Source organism: Mytilus galloprovincialis, chromosome 9 (genome assembly GCF_965363235.1).
Source record: "Mytilus galloprovincialis chromosome 9, xbMytGall1.hap1.1, whole genome shotgun sequence".
NCBI classification, from domain to species: Eukaryota; Metazoa; Mollusca; class Bivalvia; order Mytilida; family Mytilidae; genus Mytilus; species Mytilus galloprovincialis.
In genome coordinates, this window is record NC_134846.1 from 21,380,795 (window position 1) to 21,398,216 (window position 17,422).

A 17,422-nucleotide genomic window follows, 5' to 3' on the forward strand; every position below is an offset into this window, starting at 1 on the left:
GTGATCGTCCCAATCATTTCTATGTTCATTAACAAATAAACGTAGAATAGATTGTAAAGTTTGATTGAAACGTTCAACCATTCTGTCAGACTGGGGTCTGTATGGACATGTTCGAGTTTTGTCAATTCCTAATTTGTCACATATGGCGGCAAATAGGCCAGATTCAAATTCTCGGCCTTGATCTGTATGAATTTGGAATGGACAGCAAAATCTGCAAATGAACTCTGTAACAAGTTTATTAGCTACTGTAAGAGCTTGGTGATTTGGTATTGCATAAGATTCTGTCCATTTAGTGAAATAATCTTCCACTACCATAATGTATTCATTTCCACCCGTAGTAATGGGCAAAGGACCTATGATGTCAATTGCTATTCTGTCTAAAGGATACGTAGAAACACTGGATTTCAAAGGTGATTTCCCTTTCCCTGGTCCAGGTTTCCCTTTAGCACAAAGATCACAACTATTAATCCATAACTTTATAGAATCTGACATATTTGGCAAATAAAATCTTTTCTTTATGAGATCTAAAGTTTTGTCTCTTCCAAAATGAGCTGAATATTTTGTACAATGTAACTGTTGAAAAATGAAATTTCTTATCTGTTCCGGAGCTACAAATTGATAAACCAGCCCCTGATTTTCTCTTTCAAAAAATTTACATAACAGGTTATTCTGAATGGTCAAGGATTCCCATAACCCATAAAGAATTTTTGTTTCTTTTGATTTGTTTTGAATTTCAGACTTTTTGGGTTTTTCGTCAGATTGTAACAAATTGTTCAATATAAAACTTATATTTTGGTCATTCTCTTGCATTTCTCTTAATTGCGAATTCGACCAATAACTGAGCCAGTTTGATGTTATGTCAAAACTAAGTTCTTCTGTATTGACATTGACCGGTCTGATAGCTAAATGGGTCGCAAGACAACCTCTGACGCTATCAGTGTCGCCGTCAGTTTCCGTGTCATTGATAACTGATTGAACACTTAAGCAGGAGGCATGGCCATCCTTGACGGTATTCAGGTCATCAATACAATCCGTAGTTTTGACATTTTCAAAATATTCTATATCTGTTTTCATTTCGGTACATTCTGGACAATTGATTCGTTTACATTTCCGTTTTGGTGTGCGCGATAAACCATCTGCGTTTGTATGCAATGAACCCTTGCGGTGTTGAATTTCCATGTCGTATGTGTCTATGATAGAAATCCATCTCGCGATCATACCTTCCGGGTTTTTGAAATTTTTTAGCCACTTGAGCGACGCATGATCTGTACGTAAAGTAAATTTCTGGCCATATAAATAATGTCTGAATTGGCACAAGAAAATAATGACCGCTAGCAGTTCACGTTTTGTGGTACAATACTGTTTTTGCGCTCTGTTTAAAGTTCGACTGGAATATGCAATGACATGTTCCTCACCATTCTGGATTTGCGAAAGAACAGCTCCGACTCCTGTTTGACTAGCATCTGTATCTAGTATGTAAGCGCCATCTTCACTTGGAAATGATAATGTCGGTGCAGTTGTTAAGCATTCTTTTAACGTCTCAAACGCGATTTTACATTTATCATCCCAAATGAATGATTTATTCTTTTGAGTTAACTGTGTCAGAGGATGAGCGATAGTTGCAAAATCTGGTATGAAACGGCGGTAATAACCCGCGAAGCCTAAAAAACTTCGTAACTCTTTGACATTTGATGGTGTATGCCAATTCTGAACCGATTGAATTTTTTCTGAATCGCATTTAATGCCTTCTGCAGAGACAATGTGTCCCAAAAATTTGACTTCTGTTTGAAAAAACGAGCATTTACTCGGTTTCAGTTTAAGATTTGCTTCTCTAAAACACTGAAATACGGTTTTCAAATTATCAAAAGCTGTTTCAAAGTCTTTTCCATAAATTATGACGTCATCCAAATAGCAAAGACAACGATGCCATTGTAAACCACCCAAAACCTGATTCATGAGCCGGCTAAATGTTGCGGGAGAGTTGCATAAACCCATCGGCATTACAAGAAACTGATATAAGCCTTTATGTGTCGAAAAGGCAGTTTTGTATTTGTCTTCTTCGGCAACCTCTACCTGAAAATAACCACTGGCTAAATCAACGCATGAAAACCACTTTCCGCCGCTCAAGGTATCAAGAGTGTCATCAATACGCGGTAAAGGGTAGGCGTCTTTTACTGTTCTTTCATTTAATTTTCTAAAGTCCACACAGAATCGAATAGACCCATCCCTTTTCTTTACAAGGCACACTGGTGCTGCCCATGGACTACAACTGGGTTCAATTAAATTTTTGTCAATCATTTTTTTCAATTCTTCTTCAAGAACATCCCTCTGTTTCAAAGCTACTCTTCGTGGAGATATCTTTACAGGTTTTGCATCACCAGTATCTATGTAGTGTTTTACTCTATCAGTTCGCCCAAGAGAACCATCAGGACCAACGAATATATCTTTATACTCGTGTATAAGTGAAGACAGTTTTTGCTTCTCTTCATCTTTTAAGTCTGATGATACTTTATCTAACATAGATTTTAAATGCTCGGGCATGTCAACATCTTTTACAGTATTAACTTGTTCTGATATGTCATTATATTTTGAATCTGTTTGTGACTCAACATTATCCTCATCAAAAACTTGTTCAATTGTCATCAAGTCTGCAATCTGTTCACCTTGTTTAAGTTTAACGGATTTTGAATTCAAGTTCATGATAGCTAGGTAAATTGTATTTTCTGTATCAACTAGGCTTTTTGCCACTAAAAGACCTTTACTTTTCACCCATTCTAATGGTTCAATAATGCCAATACCATCTACAAATGAATCTCTTTTAGAAGCTTCAATAATCATTTCACTATTTGCAGGAATTGAAACTTGCCTAGCTATCTGAATTCTTGAACACTGGGAACTATTTTCTTTAAAAAGAGGAATACTCTGACCATTGATACTTAAGCATTGGCTTTTAATTTGAATATCAATTTCATTTTGTTCAAAGAAATTCATTCCTAAGATCCCAGATGACCCTTTTATATCAGCTACAATAACTTCTTGTTTAACTAATAAATGACCTATTGCTATATTCAAAATACATTTGCCTTTAACACTTAAAGCATTGCCATTGGCAGTTGTTAAAATACTATCTAGGCTAATCAACTGGGAACTCAGTTTTAATTTCTCAAAAGTATCAAAAGAAATCAGAGAAACTGGTGATCCAGTATCAACAAGAAATTTAACATCAATTTCATCAATTTTACAAAAAGCAAAAAGACAATTTTGATCCACTAAATTTATTTGAACTCTCTTAATTGGATCTGATATCAAACTTTCAATTTTGGTTTGTGGCCTTTCTAAATTTTTAACAGCTGAAGTATTGGCCTCTAAATCAGCTTTTAATCGTTTCCCTGATTGTTCAATGGACAATAGTACTGAATATGTCCTATCTCATTACATTTATAGCAGACTCTATCAGTCGTGCTGTTTTGATTCCTATAATACCTTCCTCTGCTCCTATTATTAAATCTAGGAGGCCTATTTTGATAATATCCGTTCCTATTTTCGGTTTCTGTATTAAAATGTTTAAGTTGACTTAATTTTTCATCAATTAATTTAGCAACTTCATCAAGAGTTAATAACTCTGTACTTTCCTTTTTATTATCCTTAATTGCTTGAATGGGGACTTCATTGCTAGTTAGCATTGGCTTTCTCATATTATTTTGAGGATTTATAAATGCTTCATATTCAATTGCGTATGAAATTGCAGTATCCAACGTGTTTGCACGTTGAAACTGGACATGCTTTTGTAAATCCAAGTTATTTAATCCTCTAATGAATTTATTTATAAGAACTTTTTCCATCATTTCAGAATCTTGTTTTTCATTTGGAAAAGCCAAGTAACCTAACCTTCTTAAAGCTTGACCATACTCAGAAACAGTTTCGTCTTTAGAATGTCTTCTTGCTTCAAATTCGCAAACATATGCGGCTTCTCTTTCTCTAGGATTAAATCTATTATTTAAACTTTCTTTAATTTTATTATAATTTCCAAGGTCTTGTTTACTTAAAGTACTCAAAATTTTCTGAGCAGGACCTCTTAGACTCATAACAATTTGTTTAGCTCTTTCTAAATCATTCCATTCATTCCATTCTGCAACTTGTTCAAAATGAACCAAATAGTCTTGCCAGTCAATAGTTTTGCCATCAAATGATTGAGGCTCTTTTTCTCTTCTTACTATACGTTTTTCATGTAAGGTAACAGGTTTTGGCCAGTTATCAAGAGAAGATGTGTGCTTAACCCCTTCATGCCTATTTAAATCATAACTGGGGTATTTGTCAGTTGAATACCTATTTAAGGATTGATAGTCCTCTGAAAATGTATCCTTATCAACATATCTCTTGTTTGGGGGATAATCTGATCCTTGGTTCTTGTTTAATCTATCCCTATCATCATACAATTCATAACTTGGTCTCCTACTAAAATGTGGTTCTTGGTATCTTTTTGGAGTAAATTTTCTATCTACTTTATAATCTGGATGTTTCAATATAGATTTATCCCTTACAGAATCATCATAGGTTTCAGATAAAGTAACAAATGATTTTAATGGAGTTCTGAAATTGAAATCTTTTTCATGTCTATACTTAACTTCATCTTTATCTGAAAATCTATCAGAATGCTCAATTTTTGCTTTATCATGCTGGCTTATACCGCTTGCATAATCTATTGAATATGCCATTTTACAAAATAACAGAAATGTTAAGGGCAATTTGTATGGTCACGGCACCAAAATGTGAACGGACTGATCTAACATTCAAGTAAAAGTAACGTTTTCCGGATACCTTTTTACTTAATGCTAGCGCAGCCACGAAATACCAAATAAACCCAGGTTCTTTACATAAACAATGAAGACCAATTCTGCCCTGGACACCTTGTCACACTAGGGGACAAGTGTCTACAACAACCGACATAACGGACAATTCTCTGGGAGGACAAAGCTAATACTTGACCGGATAATGATTTGGGCAAGTATAAGCATTCTAGGAAAAGAAGTCTAAAAGAAATAATACCTCAATAATCATATTTATTTCATACCAAAATACACAATAGATATTCTAATATTATGGCAGTTAGTTGTACAACAATACAGAAGTTAAATAAAGTGGGGGAAATGTCTTACTTTAAGTAGGGATTTTAAACTGTATCATTTAAACCATTTTATACCCAAGTCCTAAAGTTTAAACCCAAAATGAAGCCAAAACATTTAAGAGACGAATTGGTCCAGAACAGTAATAGTAAACAGCATGGCTGTAATGAATACTGATAGTTACCTTCGAGGAAAGTATGAATTCTGGACAATGTATTAAATGTGAATTCAGTATATAATTAATATCAAAATGACCTAACAAATGGTACTTTCTTGAAATAAGATTTGCAATTTAAGCACCACCATCTTACCTTCAACTTTTAATAACCGGTTTAGAAAAGGAGTAAAGTTATTGTGTACATACACACAGGTGAAAGTTTTCATGTAAACAATAGTAATTATATAAAAATGTAAATATGCTCAAGCTAAAAAGGGAGCTAATAAATAACTCTTAATTCCAATATTGCCACATATTGGCAACAAAACAGTTTTAAGAACTTAAGGGTAATAGCCATATGAATTATCCATAATTCATTTTAAAAAATAATATTACATTGATATGTATAAAATGATAAAACATTTTTCTACCTTTAATAGGACATTGACAGAAAGAAAACAAAAACAAATTTGTTTTGGTAAACATTTAGGAAAACCACTGCCCTGGAAATTAAATAAATAAATGAATTAAAACCACAACCATTTAACCACACACAGTGCTTAATTAGAAAATGTATGACCCTCCCCCTTTTCTGTATAAAATCATATGCAGTTGGCTGACAATCAGATCTAGACAAACATGTTTCTCAAGACTATATTTATTTTATATAAAATCTGCCATGATTGTGGCATACATACAGTGTCAAAATCTTAGTTCAGTGGAAAATTTAACACTTCCCTCCAAACCCCATTTAACTATATATAGCAAGATGACAAAGATACAAATGAAATAAACCCGTCCCTTTTAGCCACACACAGTAGTATAAAGACAGATAAATGATCAATAGTTTACAAATTGCCGTTTCGAGCTTTGTCACTATATAACGTAATCTTGTTTATAGATCTATAATCACTTAAGATCTATTATATAAACCCTGTACTTACAAAAATCAATTTAACTTAGGTCCAGTTTGTCGATATTAATAAATATCAATTAATTGATATCAAAATCTTGAGTGTCTCAACAGAGTTGTTGACCCTTCTAACACCCTACATGGAGTTAAGTCAGTACAGACTATTTATGCGGCATAATGGAATTGTCTTTGGAAAATCTCAGTATTATGTCCTTTTGTTTATTTTAGGTTTATGATAAGTTCTTATTAATTTGTAAAAACTAATTAAAACACTCCTTGAGGAAGTGTTATTAGTTCATGCACCTTTTCAATTTATAAACTTGAGCAATTTTAATTTAGTTTTTTCTTTCAATTCTTTATGAAATTGTTATTTTTGATGTATTTTTCATCCAATTTATTCTTTTGAAACTATCAGCTTGTACTTTTGAATCAGAGTTTATGTTAATTATGTTCCTAAGATTTAGAAGTTTATACTGTCCAGTGTCATATTGGGCTGTGTTCTGTGTTATCCTTTATTCTAATACTTAAGTGAATGTTGGGGGCTTTAGGAGGAACATTCCTCCTTTCCTTTAACCCATGTCTGAATTTCATTTTGAATAAGGGCATTGGAATAATAATTTAACATCTACTGTACATTACTATGTGATGTTACACTATTATTTCAGACAAGGGTGAGGGTTTGGTACCATTAAAATGTTTACACTCGACATGTTTTGACAACTGGTTTTACCCTAGCTGTATCACCAGGTGCACTCTAGGTGTTGGTTCACTGATATAATTTCAGATCTGCATTAGCAGCATATAAAGATAAAAAGATGTTGTATAATTGCCAAGAAAACATGATTATACCTTTGTCCTATTTTAACAACTCTCCACAAGTGACCAAATGACACAGAAATAATATAAAATGTATATTAATTGCTTTTGACAATGAAAGACTATATTTTAGTGACATGTAATTGCCAAAACTTCTATTTTCTTCTAAATCAAACATTAATTGATTCATGATAATGTCAGAGGCGGATTTAGGGGGAGTCCCAGGGTGCCGGGCCCCCCTTTTGAGAAAAATATTTGGTTGATTATATAGGGGATCACTGAAGTCTGAAGGCAGCGGGCCCCCTCTTCGGTAGCCAGTGGGCCCCCACTTATGAAACTTCTGGATCCACCACTGAATGTTTTTAGTCATCAAATAGAGAAATAATTTGAGTCATATTCAAATTCACAGTTATACATTTAGGAGATAACTGTATTGTATTTTAAGCTATGATGGCAGTAATTGGTGATTTGATGGTGTCAAATAAGTTCACTGGTGACACATTAGCGCTTTATTATGCCATGAAAATTGGGGACATTATCCAAACAAAATGAACATTACAAAACATGTTGTATAAGAATTCATGTTTATACCCTTGCCATATTTTAACAAATCTTTAAACATTTGTTTGTCAAATTTGTAATTTGCTGTACCTTTGAACACTGTTAAGGATGTTTGCTCCTCCATTTTTTGATTTTTTGCCAGATTTTCAGAATCCTCTGGTTTTATCCATGTATTGTCATTATAAAATTTTGCCCACTAACCCCTACTTTTCTTTTCATAATTTTATTACATAAAGTTTAAAAAGCCATATTTCAAAATTTTATAAAATTCTTGTTATTTTTTCATATTTTTGTAACAAATAAGGTGCTAATGTTAAATATATGAAAAATCTAGAGAGAATTATTTCCCGCCAAATTTTCAATGGCTTATATCTCGAAAATGAGCACACGGACCCTCCATTTTTTTTCTACTTTTTGAGTTTCTTTATTAATATACTATCAATTCATAATAGTCTTTTAAAAAGCTTGTTATTTTTTAACAGAGTAGCGAACATCCTTAACTTATACATGTAACTCATTCTACTTTAATATTTAATCACATCTAAAATATATATGCACCTAAGTCCTTGTGTTCTTATGTCATACAGTATATATCTAGAGGATTAATCTGGAAAAAAGGAATTGTATCGTGAACAAAAGTTCAAAAGAGCTTTAGGATCAAACAAAACATTTTATTGACAATCCAATGTCTCTTGGTAGAAGATATTCTAATTGGTAAAAAGATCTGAGTTTGTTTAAGAAGATAAATTACTTAATTTCATGCAAGTCGTCCATATCTTTTGAAATAGATTGCATATGTATATTTACTTTAGTATTGAATATGCACGCAGATACGATTATTCCATAAAAACTTGGATATCTCTGCATGCTAATGAATTTGGATTTGTTTGAAATAATTTGATATACTGGTGATTAGGCGCATATCACTATTTTTCTTTTAAAATTAAACATCCTCAAGTCAAAGTAAATAATAAAGGACACACATTTCATGTCAAATTTGCTAGGAATAGGTTGGCCATTTTGTTACTGAAGGTTCTTAAAACATGAAGATTTATACACTTGAACCATGATTCCATTATTAAAATGTAATAAGAAGTCTTTCATTAATCATTCTGAATCCATGAGGCCTAAGTTGCAAAGTTGTCTCAAGTAGTTTAACTACTGTATTACACTAGAAGAGGTCATTATGTTTTCTAGTCTTTGCGTCAATCTGTTAGTCCTTCTGTTTTGTCTATGCACTCTGAAGCCCCTAATCAGGTTTACGTGTTGGTTTAAGCATTGAAATATTATATTGTTTTTAACACTTCCTTGGTTTTAGTAATATTACAATGATTCAGTTGTGGTCATATCAACTTCAAACTTTAGTATGCATGTTGCATCTATATATTCATTATGATGTGAACTTTTTTTTATAAGTATGCCACTTCACATGGTAATGTGAAATTAGTGCACGTGCAGGACATGATATGGCATCCTATTGACACATTCTTGTTTTATTTATGGTTTTGAATATAATTATTTGTTTGACGTTTCAAGTTTATAATACATTTGTACTACTCTCCTAAAGCTGATGTCCACTATTGAAACTTAACAGTTGAAGTGAAGTTAATCAAGTTTATCATATTTTGAGGAAATTTCTTTTGATATTGTAATAAAGTGTACTAATTTGGCATTATAAGCAATATTTAATAGGGTTGTTCATCTTTTATCTCTCTCTTCTGTCAATTTAAAACAGATAAAATGTCACATGAATGTGCAAGTGCTGATAATTTAATGCTTCTTATTTTATGAAAATGCATATTTAGTTGGTTCATCATAGATTTTAATATTGCCAAAAACAGTTTAAGATATATAATTGTAAGGAGCTTCCTGGACGAAAAATGTTTAATGAAATTCTATTGTACAGATATATAAAAGGCGAATTTGAAACCTGTTAAAATTTTCCAAATTGTCGAATTGGATTACTAAGATAAAATATATGAAATATAAATTAACACCTTGTCCTGACTTGCACTTCAGAAGCAATAGAAACATAGATATATACAAAGATACTTATTGAAATATATTATTTTAAAATTTTCAAGCCATCGGGAAATTTCTAAATAATATTTTTTTATGCCCCACCTACGATAGTAGAGGGGCATTATGTTTTCTGGTCTGTGCGTCCGTTCGTCTGTTCGTCCGTTCGTTCGTCCGTCCATTCGTCCGTCCGTCTGTCCCGCTTCAGGTTGAAGTTTTTGGTCAAGGTAGTTTTTGATGAAGTTGAAGTCCAATCAACTTCAAACTTAGTACACATGTTCCCTATGATATGATCTTTCTAATTTTAATACCAAATTAGAGTTTTTATCCCAATGTCACGGTCCACTGAACATAGAAAATGAAAGTGCGAGTGGGGCATTCGTGTACTGAGGACACATTCTTGTTTTAAAAAAGGTTTAAAAGGTCAAATAAGAACTATGCCATCTATATAACAAAAAAACAGCTTTTAGATTTTCCCATAAAATTATTCATATTAGGGTGGTCTTTTTAGTAAATTTTACATACATATTGGATTTAAATGCCAGTAGCATTTTTCATCCATAGTAATAATGACCAAAATCATCCTAGCATCCCATGACTTTTAAATTCTTGTAATTTCTTTGTCCACAGCAAGTCTATTTTATCAATTTATGATTAAATGAGCTTTAAAAGAAAAATGAACATAAAATGGTAATCTTCTCTCCATATCAAATATATAAATAAATTGATGAGCTTAAAACATATTGGATGTGTATTATCAGGTGACCAACATTGACTTGAAAATCTTGACTTTCATTTCACTGTTTACAAGTTCTTTATAGGATTGTTTTAATTTAATTTGAATCAAATTAAAATTGTCGAAAGTAAATTGCTGTAAGACTATAGTTTGTTGGTTCATGTCTGTCATATTTATTTTTTGTAAATTGGGTTGTTATTGATAAGGCTGATAGTTTTCTCAATTGAGATGTTTCATATTTTTCTTGTTGGGGCCTGTTAAAGCCGACTTTTTGGTATGGGTTTTTCTCGTTATAGAAGGCTGTAAGGTTACCTATAATTGCATACATCAGCTTCATTTTAGCCTTAGTCACCATATGTAGTTGCACACCACATCTCCTTATTGTTATGCATATGTTTATATCCACATTGAACAGCAGGAACTTAAATACTGTTGTTTTTCCCCTCAAAATGCTTTTAAAAGAAAAACAGGGCCGGTAAGATTTTAAAAAAAAATTAAAATTTTTGCTCATTTTTTTTTACTTTAACTATAACTAGACCATCTGCAATTTGTCCTGTCTAAAAAAAGCGTCAATAAAAACTTTGATGTATTTTCAAAGAATAAAATTTTTGGTAGGTATTGGTACCCTATAAAATTGAGAATGGAAATGCCTCTAATGGGGAATATATATATGTCAAAGAGACAACAACCTGACCAAAGAGCAGACAACAAGTTTTATTTTATCTTGGCCTATCTATAAATTTTTCTTTCACTTTCTCCTCCCAATGTTAGTCAGTGTTATGATCACTGTTAGCAATAGTAATAACATGGGAGTAAGATGTTAGACCTAAGGATCAGTACATGAAGTGTCCAATGGTGGCATAACAACATTTTAACATTTCACATTTTATAAATTCTTTATGTCATACATTTTAATGTCCGTGGGAAGTCAATTTATTGAATGATAGTTACACAACTATTAATCCATGAATCAGGTGAAATAAAATGCAGTTTATGTAGTACAATGCTGGCATATAGTGACCAAAATTCTGCAGAATTTCACGCCTTTCGAATTCTTGTCATACATTTTTCAATCCATGGCAAGTTAATTGTTTGGATTATCTAGACACGAGAATTCAATTATGAGTCAGATGTAATAAAAGCAATTCAATATTACATTAAATTTGTTCTATTCAAGGACTTGTCAATATATAGTTATTAGGATGTGATTGTCATATTTTTATCTGTGGACGAATGTGAAGTTTTGGCCTATATTGATAATTGTGGTGATATTATAATCATCTACTTAAAAAAATCTTCACACCTATTCTATCTTCAATTTTTCTCCTGATTATTATGAATTTATGCTTTATTGCTTAATGAATTGAGAGTAAAACATTAGGTAGCTGCATGCATGTTCACTCTGGGCCCATGCACAAGTCTGAATATATGTTTATAAAATTGACAAAGGAAATGGGGAATGTGTCAAAGAGGATACAACAACCCAACCAAAGAGCAGACAACAGCAGAAGGCTACCAATGGGTCTTCAATGCAGTGAGAAACTCACTTACTTGGAGGAATCCTTCCAGCTGGCCCCTAAACAAATACATGAAATAATTAGACCGTTGGTTTTCTTGTTTGAATGGTTTTACACTAGTAATTTTGGAGCCCTTTATAGCTTGTTGTTAGGTGTGAGCCCAGGCTCAGTGTTGAAGGCTGTACATTGACCTATAATGGTGTAATTTTTTAAATTGTTATTTGGATGGAGAGTTGTCTCATTGGCACTCACACCACATCTTCCTATATCTATATACTAGTTCAGTGATAATGGATGTCATACTAAACTCCAAATTATACACAAGATTTTTAAACTAAAATTAAAAGTCATACAGGACTAACAAAGGCTAAATAATAATTCATAAGTAAGAAGTAAAAAATGGACATGCATGCAAGGATTCTATCAAATATTTAGCAAAACTCATGAAGAATTTACAATATATTCTTTACATTAGATCTTGCAATATGAATTATGTCTTGTATGTACAGTGCTCTCAGACATGTTTTATATCATCATGGTAAACACAGAATTATATAATATATCATCATATATCATGAGAATTAGAAAACAAAGAAAGTTTACAAATTATTTTGAATAAATCATGTTTCACATTATTGAAATATGATTATACCATCATAATGTATACATTTTATGTACAATATATCTCCATAATAATGGCATCATTATAAGGACAATTATACATCTTAATTTATAATTTAGCATAGTAGTCAGTCATGGGAATTACTCTAATACAATCGTTTATTAAAGTCAAGTTTTGTCAAGAACAATGAAGGAGTCTAAGCTGCCTTTATTTCAGGATTTGCAGTAGAGTGATGTATAAAATAAAATCAGTAAAACAAAATAAACTGGTGAAATGTTAATATAATATGTGTCATTTGTTGTCTTTTTTAGATGGTTGTACTTATGGATCCTATGGAAGATCATGACGACGTCCTCCGAGCAAACAGGTCTCGAGAAAAACAGTTTGTTTTCGATTGTACATTTGACAGCAATGCCTTACAGGTAAAATATACATGCATTCATGAAGAAAATTCACCATTTAAGAATCAATGAAATCTTGGTATCATTTCATAAGCATGAGAAGCTTATATAGCTTATGGATTATGACTGGTTGAAAATGTTCTTAACATTGGATATATTCAACAAATTGCATAATACTAGAAAAAACAGCTGAATCATACATCAGTAACTAACGAAATATTGTTCATTGTAGGAAAAAAACAACTTGTAGGCTCAGAATTATCCCCCTTGAATCTAGTCCCTGTCTCTTTTAAAAAAAATGATGTGGACATTTTATTGGTCATTATATAAGTTCTTATTCCATGTATTCTTATCTTAATTATTAATTGTAATTAAGACCTTGTGACCTACAAAAACTTTTATTATGTAATAAATAATCCCAGAGTTAATTTTTCCCTTTCTTGTATTACATGTACTTACTTAATCATGATATGACACCTGTAATATAATATTATCATTAGATTCTGGTGTGTCAATGTGTGTCATCGTGGTTTAATGAAATTATCAATATAACTATTTGAATAAAAAAAGTAGTATACACATGATACATTTAAAAAATCAGACTAATTGCATAAACAGTTTTTTTGGATATTCTAAGGTTGTAAATTGAATACCGGTAAACCTATAATCAAGGTGTAGTTATTTAATTTCAAATTGAATTATGAAAAACAATTTAAGTAATGAAATACCTTAACAGATAATAATGAGTCCACAGTATAATTAATGCATGATTATAAGTGTTTGGGAACTGACTATTATAATGGTTGGAACAAACTGACTCTCTTTAGATACAATCATAGTATATTTAATCCACCATTTTCTACAATTGAAAATGCCTGTACAAAGTCAGGAATATGACAGTTCTTGTCCATTCGTTTTTGGTTCGTTTTGTTATTTGATTTTGCCATATGATTATGGACTTTCCGAATTGATTTTCCTTTAAGTTCAGTATTTTTGTGATTTTACTTTATACTATAGTTATCAGAAGCAATTATGATATAAGATGTCATATTATTGAGAGATAATATTCTTGGATAGGTTAATTCCATTAAAATCCTTACAAATATCTTGAAAGGTATCACTCTTCACGTCCATAAATCTGTTAGTTATCTCATCAATTGTATACCAATCCTAGCAATAAAGCCAGATCTTTTTGACATGGACTGATAAAGTATTAATGAAATCGAGCAACTATCTCCCTTTTATGGACCACCAAATCCCATGTGATTTGTTGTGCATGTTTTTGACCTATATTCATTTGATATTATTGAAATATTCCCTTTTGGTTGATTTATTATTTGAGATATATTTTTAACACCCTTGTTTAGTTGTATTCACATCTTGATCTTTTGACCTGCTTTATTTGAAAAGTATTAAAGCTGTACTTATAAGTGGAATACATGATATATGTTTATAAAAATCTGGCAATATTGTAACTTATTTGTACTTGTAAATAAGAGGGACTATTCATTACGGTCACTGAATGCTTTGTTGATAAAAGTTTAATGTTCTATTTTAGTTTTTATTAAGTTCAGAGGTTATAGTCCCTTGAGAGTTATATAAAATAGTATATTTAGGCCACTTGACTGTAGAAATGAAATTTAAATAACTTGTCATGAACTCAGTTGAATGTGTCTCGGGGCTTATTTTCACGCTACATGGTGTTCAAAATTGACAAATTTTGTATAGATTATGCGTGGAAAACCCAATTTTTTGCAATAAAGCGTAAACTACACCATATAATTTTGAGATAACATAGCTTTAATAGTATGCTTTCAGTTAAGAAAAAGAAAAATTGGGGTCACCGGACCTATTTTCTTGCTACATAATACAATAGGTAAATTCCTAACACATTCTATTGTTAAAGTACCATTATCTGAATTATCTGCCCTTGCATTTGAGTTGCCTCCCCTTATGTGGCAAAGTTGGAAAAAATTTAATCAAACAAAAGTTTTCTGTTTTTTGTAAAACAACCATAAATATGAAAAAAAATATGTCATTTTCTATATTGAAATGAAAGTTCTTACACATGAATTTCCTACTATTCTCAAAATTTGCACATTCTTTTAAAGATCTAGTCCTTGTTTTCTAGTACAGTTAACTCTCGTTGTCTCGAACTTGGTTTACTCGAAATTTCGGATGAGTCGAAGTTTTCACGTGGTCCCGAACTTTATTCCATACAAAAGTATGTAATTCGACTCCTGATGAGTCGAAATTGGATGAGTCGAAATTTCGGTTGAGTCGAACTAAATTTACGGTCCCAAAGTTAACAAAAGCATTCAAAAATCATTTTTTATCTCGAACTAATACACAAATATTTCAAAACATGACCTCCGGGATTTAAATGGATTGAAGAGTTAATCTGACAATACACGTGTAATTAAATTTCCGGTCACTGACCACTGTATTGATTTATGACATGCTATTTCCATGACTATTTGAGTGTTTTCCTAAGATTATCTTTTGTAGAATTTTTATAAATAATTAGTGATAAATTGTTAATGTTCCTGAAAAAGTATTTTAATTGTTTACAAAACAATTAATTTGTGATTTACACTAATGAGCTTTGGTGTGTATAAAGTGAGGATTATGGCTTCCGTTGATGATCACCTAAAAACTACTCAAACGGTGTCTTTAATCTTATTATATGTCTTTTGAAAACAAAGAGTGAGATAAAACAAAATGAATAGAAATCAAAATTTTCTAAAATCTCTTGTATCCGAGAATAAACAATTTTGTAAGCTATTAGCGACCTGAATTACGAAACTGTCGATTGGAAATTACTCTCTTGGAAAAGCCATAGGATTTTTTTTTAATTGAAACAATTGAATAAGTAAAAATAACAGTCATTATAATAATAAAAGACTGTGACATACAAATACATCGATCTGATACTAGAATATCGATCCCCTTGTCATATTCACCCGGATTTATTTTAGCTTTACCAAGCTAAGCAAGAGTTGTGTCCCTTAGATTGTCGAACTTCCGGTGTTCGTTTGAGTCGAACTACGTGTATCTCGAAATATTTCTCTGGTCCGGCTGACTTCGACATAACGAGAGTCGACTGTATTTCCAAATCCAAAATGGAGGAAGACACCCTATCTACCTTAAACTTGTCATAAACAATTTCCATTTTTAGCTCACCTGGCCCGAAGGGCCAAGTGAGCTTTTCTCATCACTTGGCGTCCGTCGTCCGTCGTCTGTCGTCCGTCGTTAACTTTTACAAAAATCTTCTCCTCTGAAACTACTGGGCCAATTTTAACCAAACTTGGTCACAATCATCATTGGGGCATCTAGTTTAAAAATTGTGTCCGGTGACCCGTCATACCAACCAAGATGGCCGCCACGGCTAAAAATAGAACATAGGGGTAAAATGCAGTTTTTGGCATATAACTCAAAAACCAAAGCATTTAGAGCAATTCTGACAAGGGTAAAAGTGTTTATCAGGTCAAGATCTATCTGCCCTGAAATTTTCAGATGAATCAGACATTCCGTTGTTGGGTTGCTGCCCCTGAAATGGTAGTTTTAAGGAAATTTTGCTGTTTTTGGTTATTATCTTGAATATTATTATAGATAGAGATAAACTGTAAACAGCAAAAATGTTCAGCAAAGTGAGATCTACAAATAAGTCAACATTACCAAAATGATCAATTGACCCCCTAAGGAGTTATTGCCCTTTATAGTCAATTTTTAACATTTTTCGTAAATCTTAGTAATCTTTTAGAAAAATCTTCTCCTCCAAAACTGCTGGGACAAACTTAATCAAACTTGGCCACAATCATCATTGGGGTATCTAGTTTAAAACTTGTGTCCGGTGACCCGGCATACCAACCAAGATGGCCACCACGGCTAAAAATAGAACATAGGGGTAAAATGCAGTTTTTGGCTTATAACTCAAAAACCAAAGCATTTAGAGCAAATCTGACGGTGGGTAAAAGTGTTTATCAGGTCAAGTTCTATCTGCCCTGAAATTTTCAGATGAATCGGACAACCCGTTGTTAGGTTACTGCCCCTGAATTGGTAATTTTAAGGAAACTGCTGTTTTTTGGTTATTATCTTGAATATTACTATAGATAGAGATAAACTGTAATAACAATAATGTTCAGCAAAGTAAGATCTACAAATAAGTTAACATGACCAAAATGGTCAGTTGACCACTTTAGGAGTTATTGCCCTTTATAGTCAATTTTTAACCATTTTTAGCTCACCTGACCTGAAAGGTCAAGTGAGCTTTTCTCATCACTTGGCGTCCGTCGTCCGTCGTCTGTCGTCCGTCGTCCGTAAACTTTTACAAAAATCTTCTCCTCTGAAACTACTGGACCAAATTCTACCAAACTTGGCCACTATCATCCTTGGGATATCTAGTTTAAAAAATGTGTGGCGTGACCCGTCAAACCAACCAAGATGGCCGCCATGGCTAAAAATAGAACATAGGGGTAAAATGCAGTTTTTGGCTTATAACTCAAAAACCGAAGCATTTAGAGCAAATCTGACAGGAGTAAAATTGTTTATCAGGTG

The 17,422-nt window shown here is 32.3% G+C and overlaps 1 protein-coding gene across 1 annotated transcript in view; it reads left to right on the plus strand.

The window, feature by feature from the left end:
- Positions 1 to 17,422, plus strand: part of LOC143044610 (kinesin-like protein KIF19) — a 76,705-nt gene that overhangs the window by 16,205 nt on the left and 43,078 nt on the right. The window contains exon 3 of the mRNA XM_076216668.1: positions 12,776 to 12,886. Coding sequence (XP_076072783.1) covers positions 12,776 to 12,886 — 111 coding nt within the window. The remainder of the gene's footprint in view (positions 1 to 12,775; positions 12,887 to 17,422) is intronic.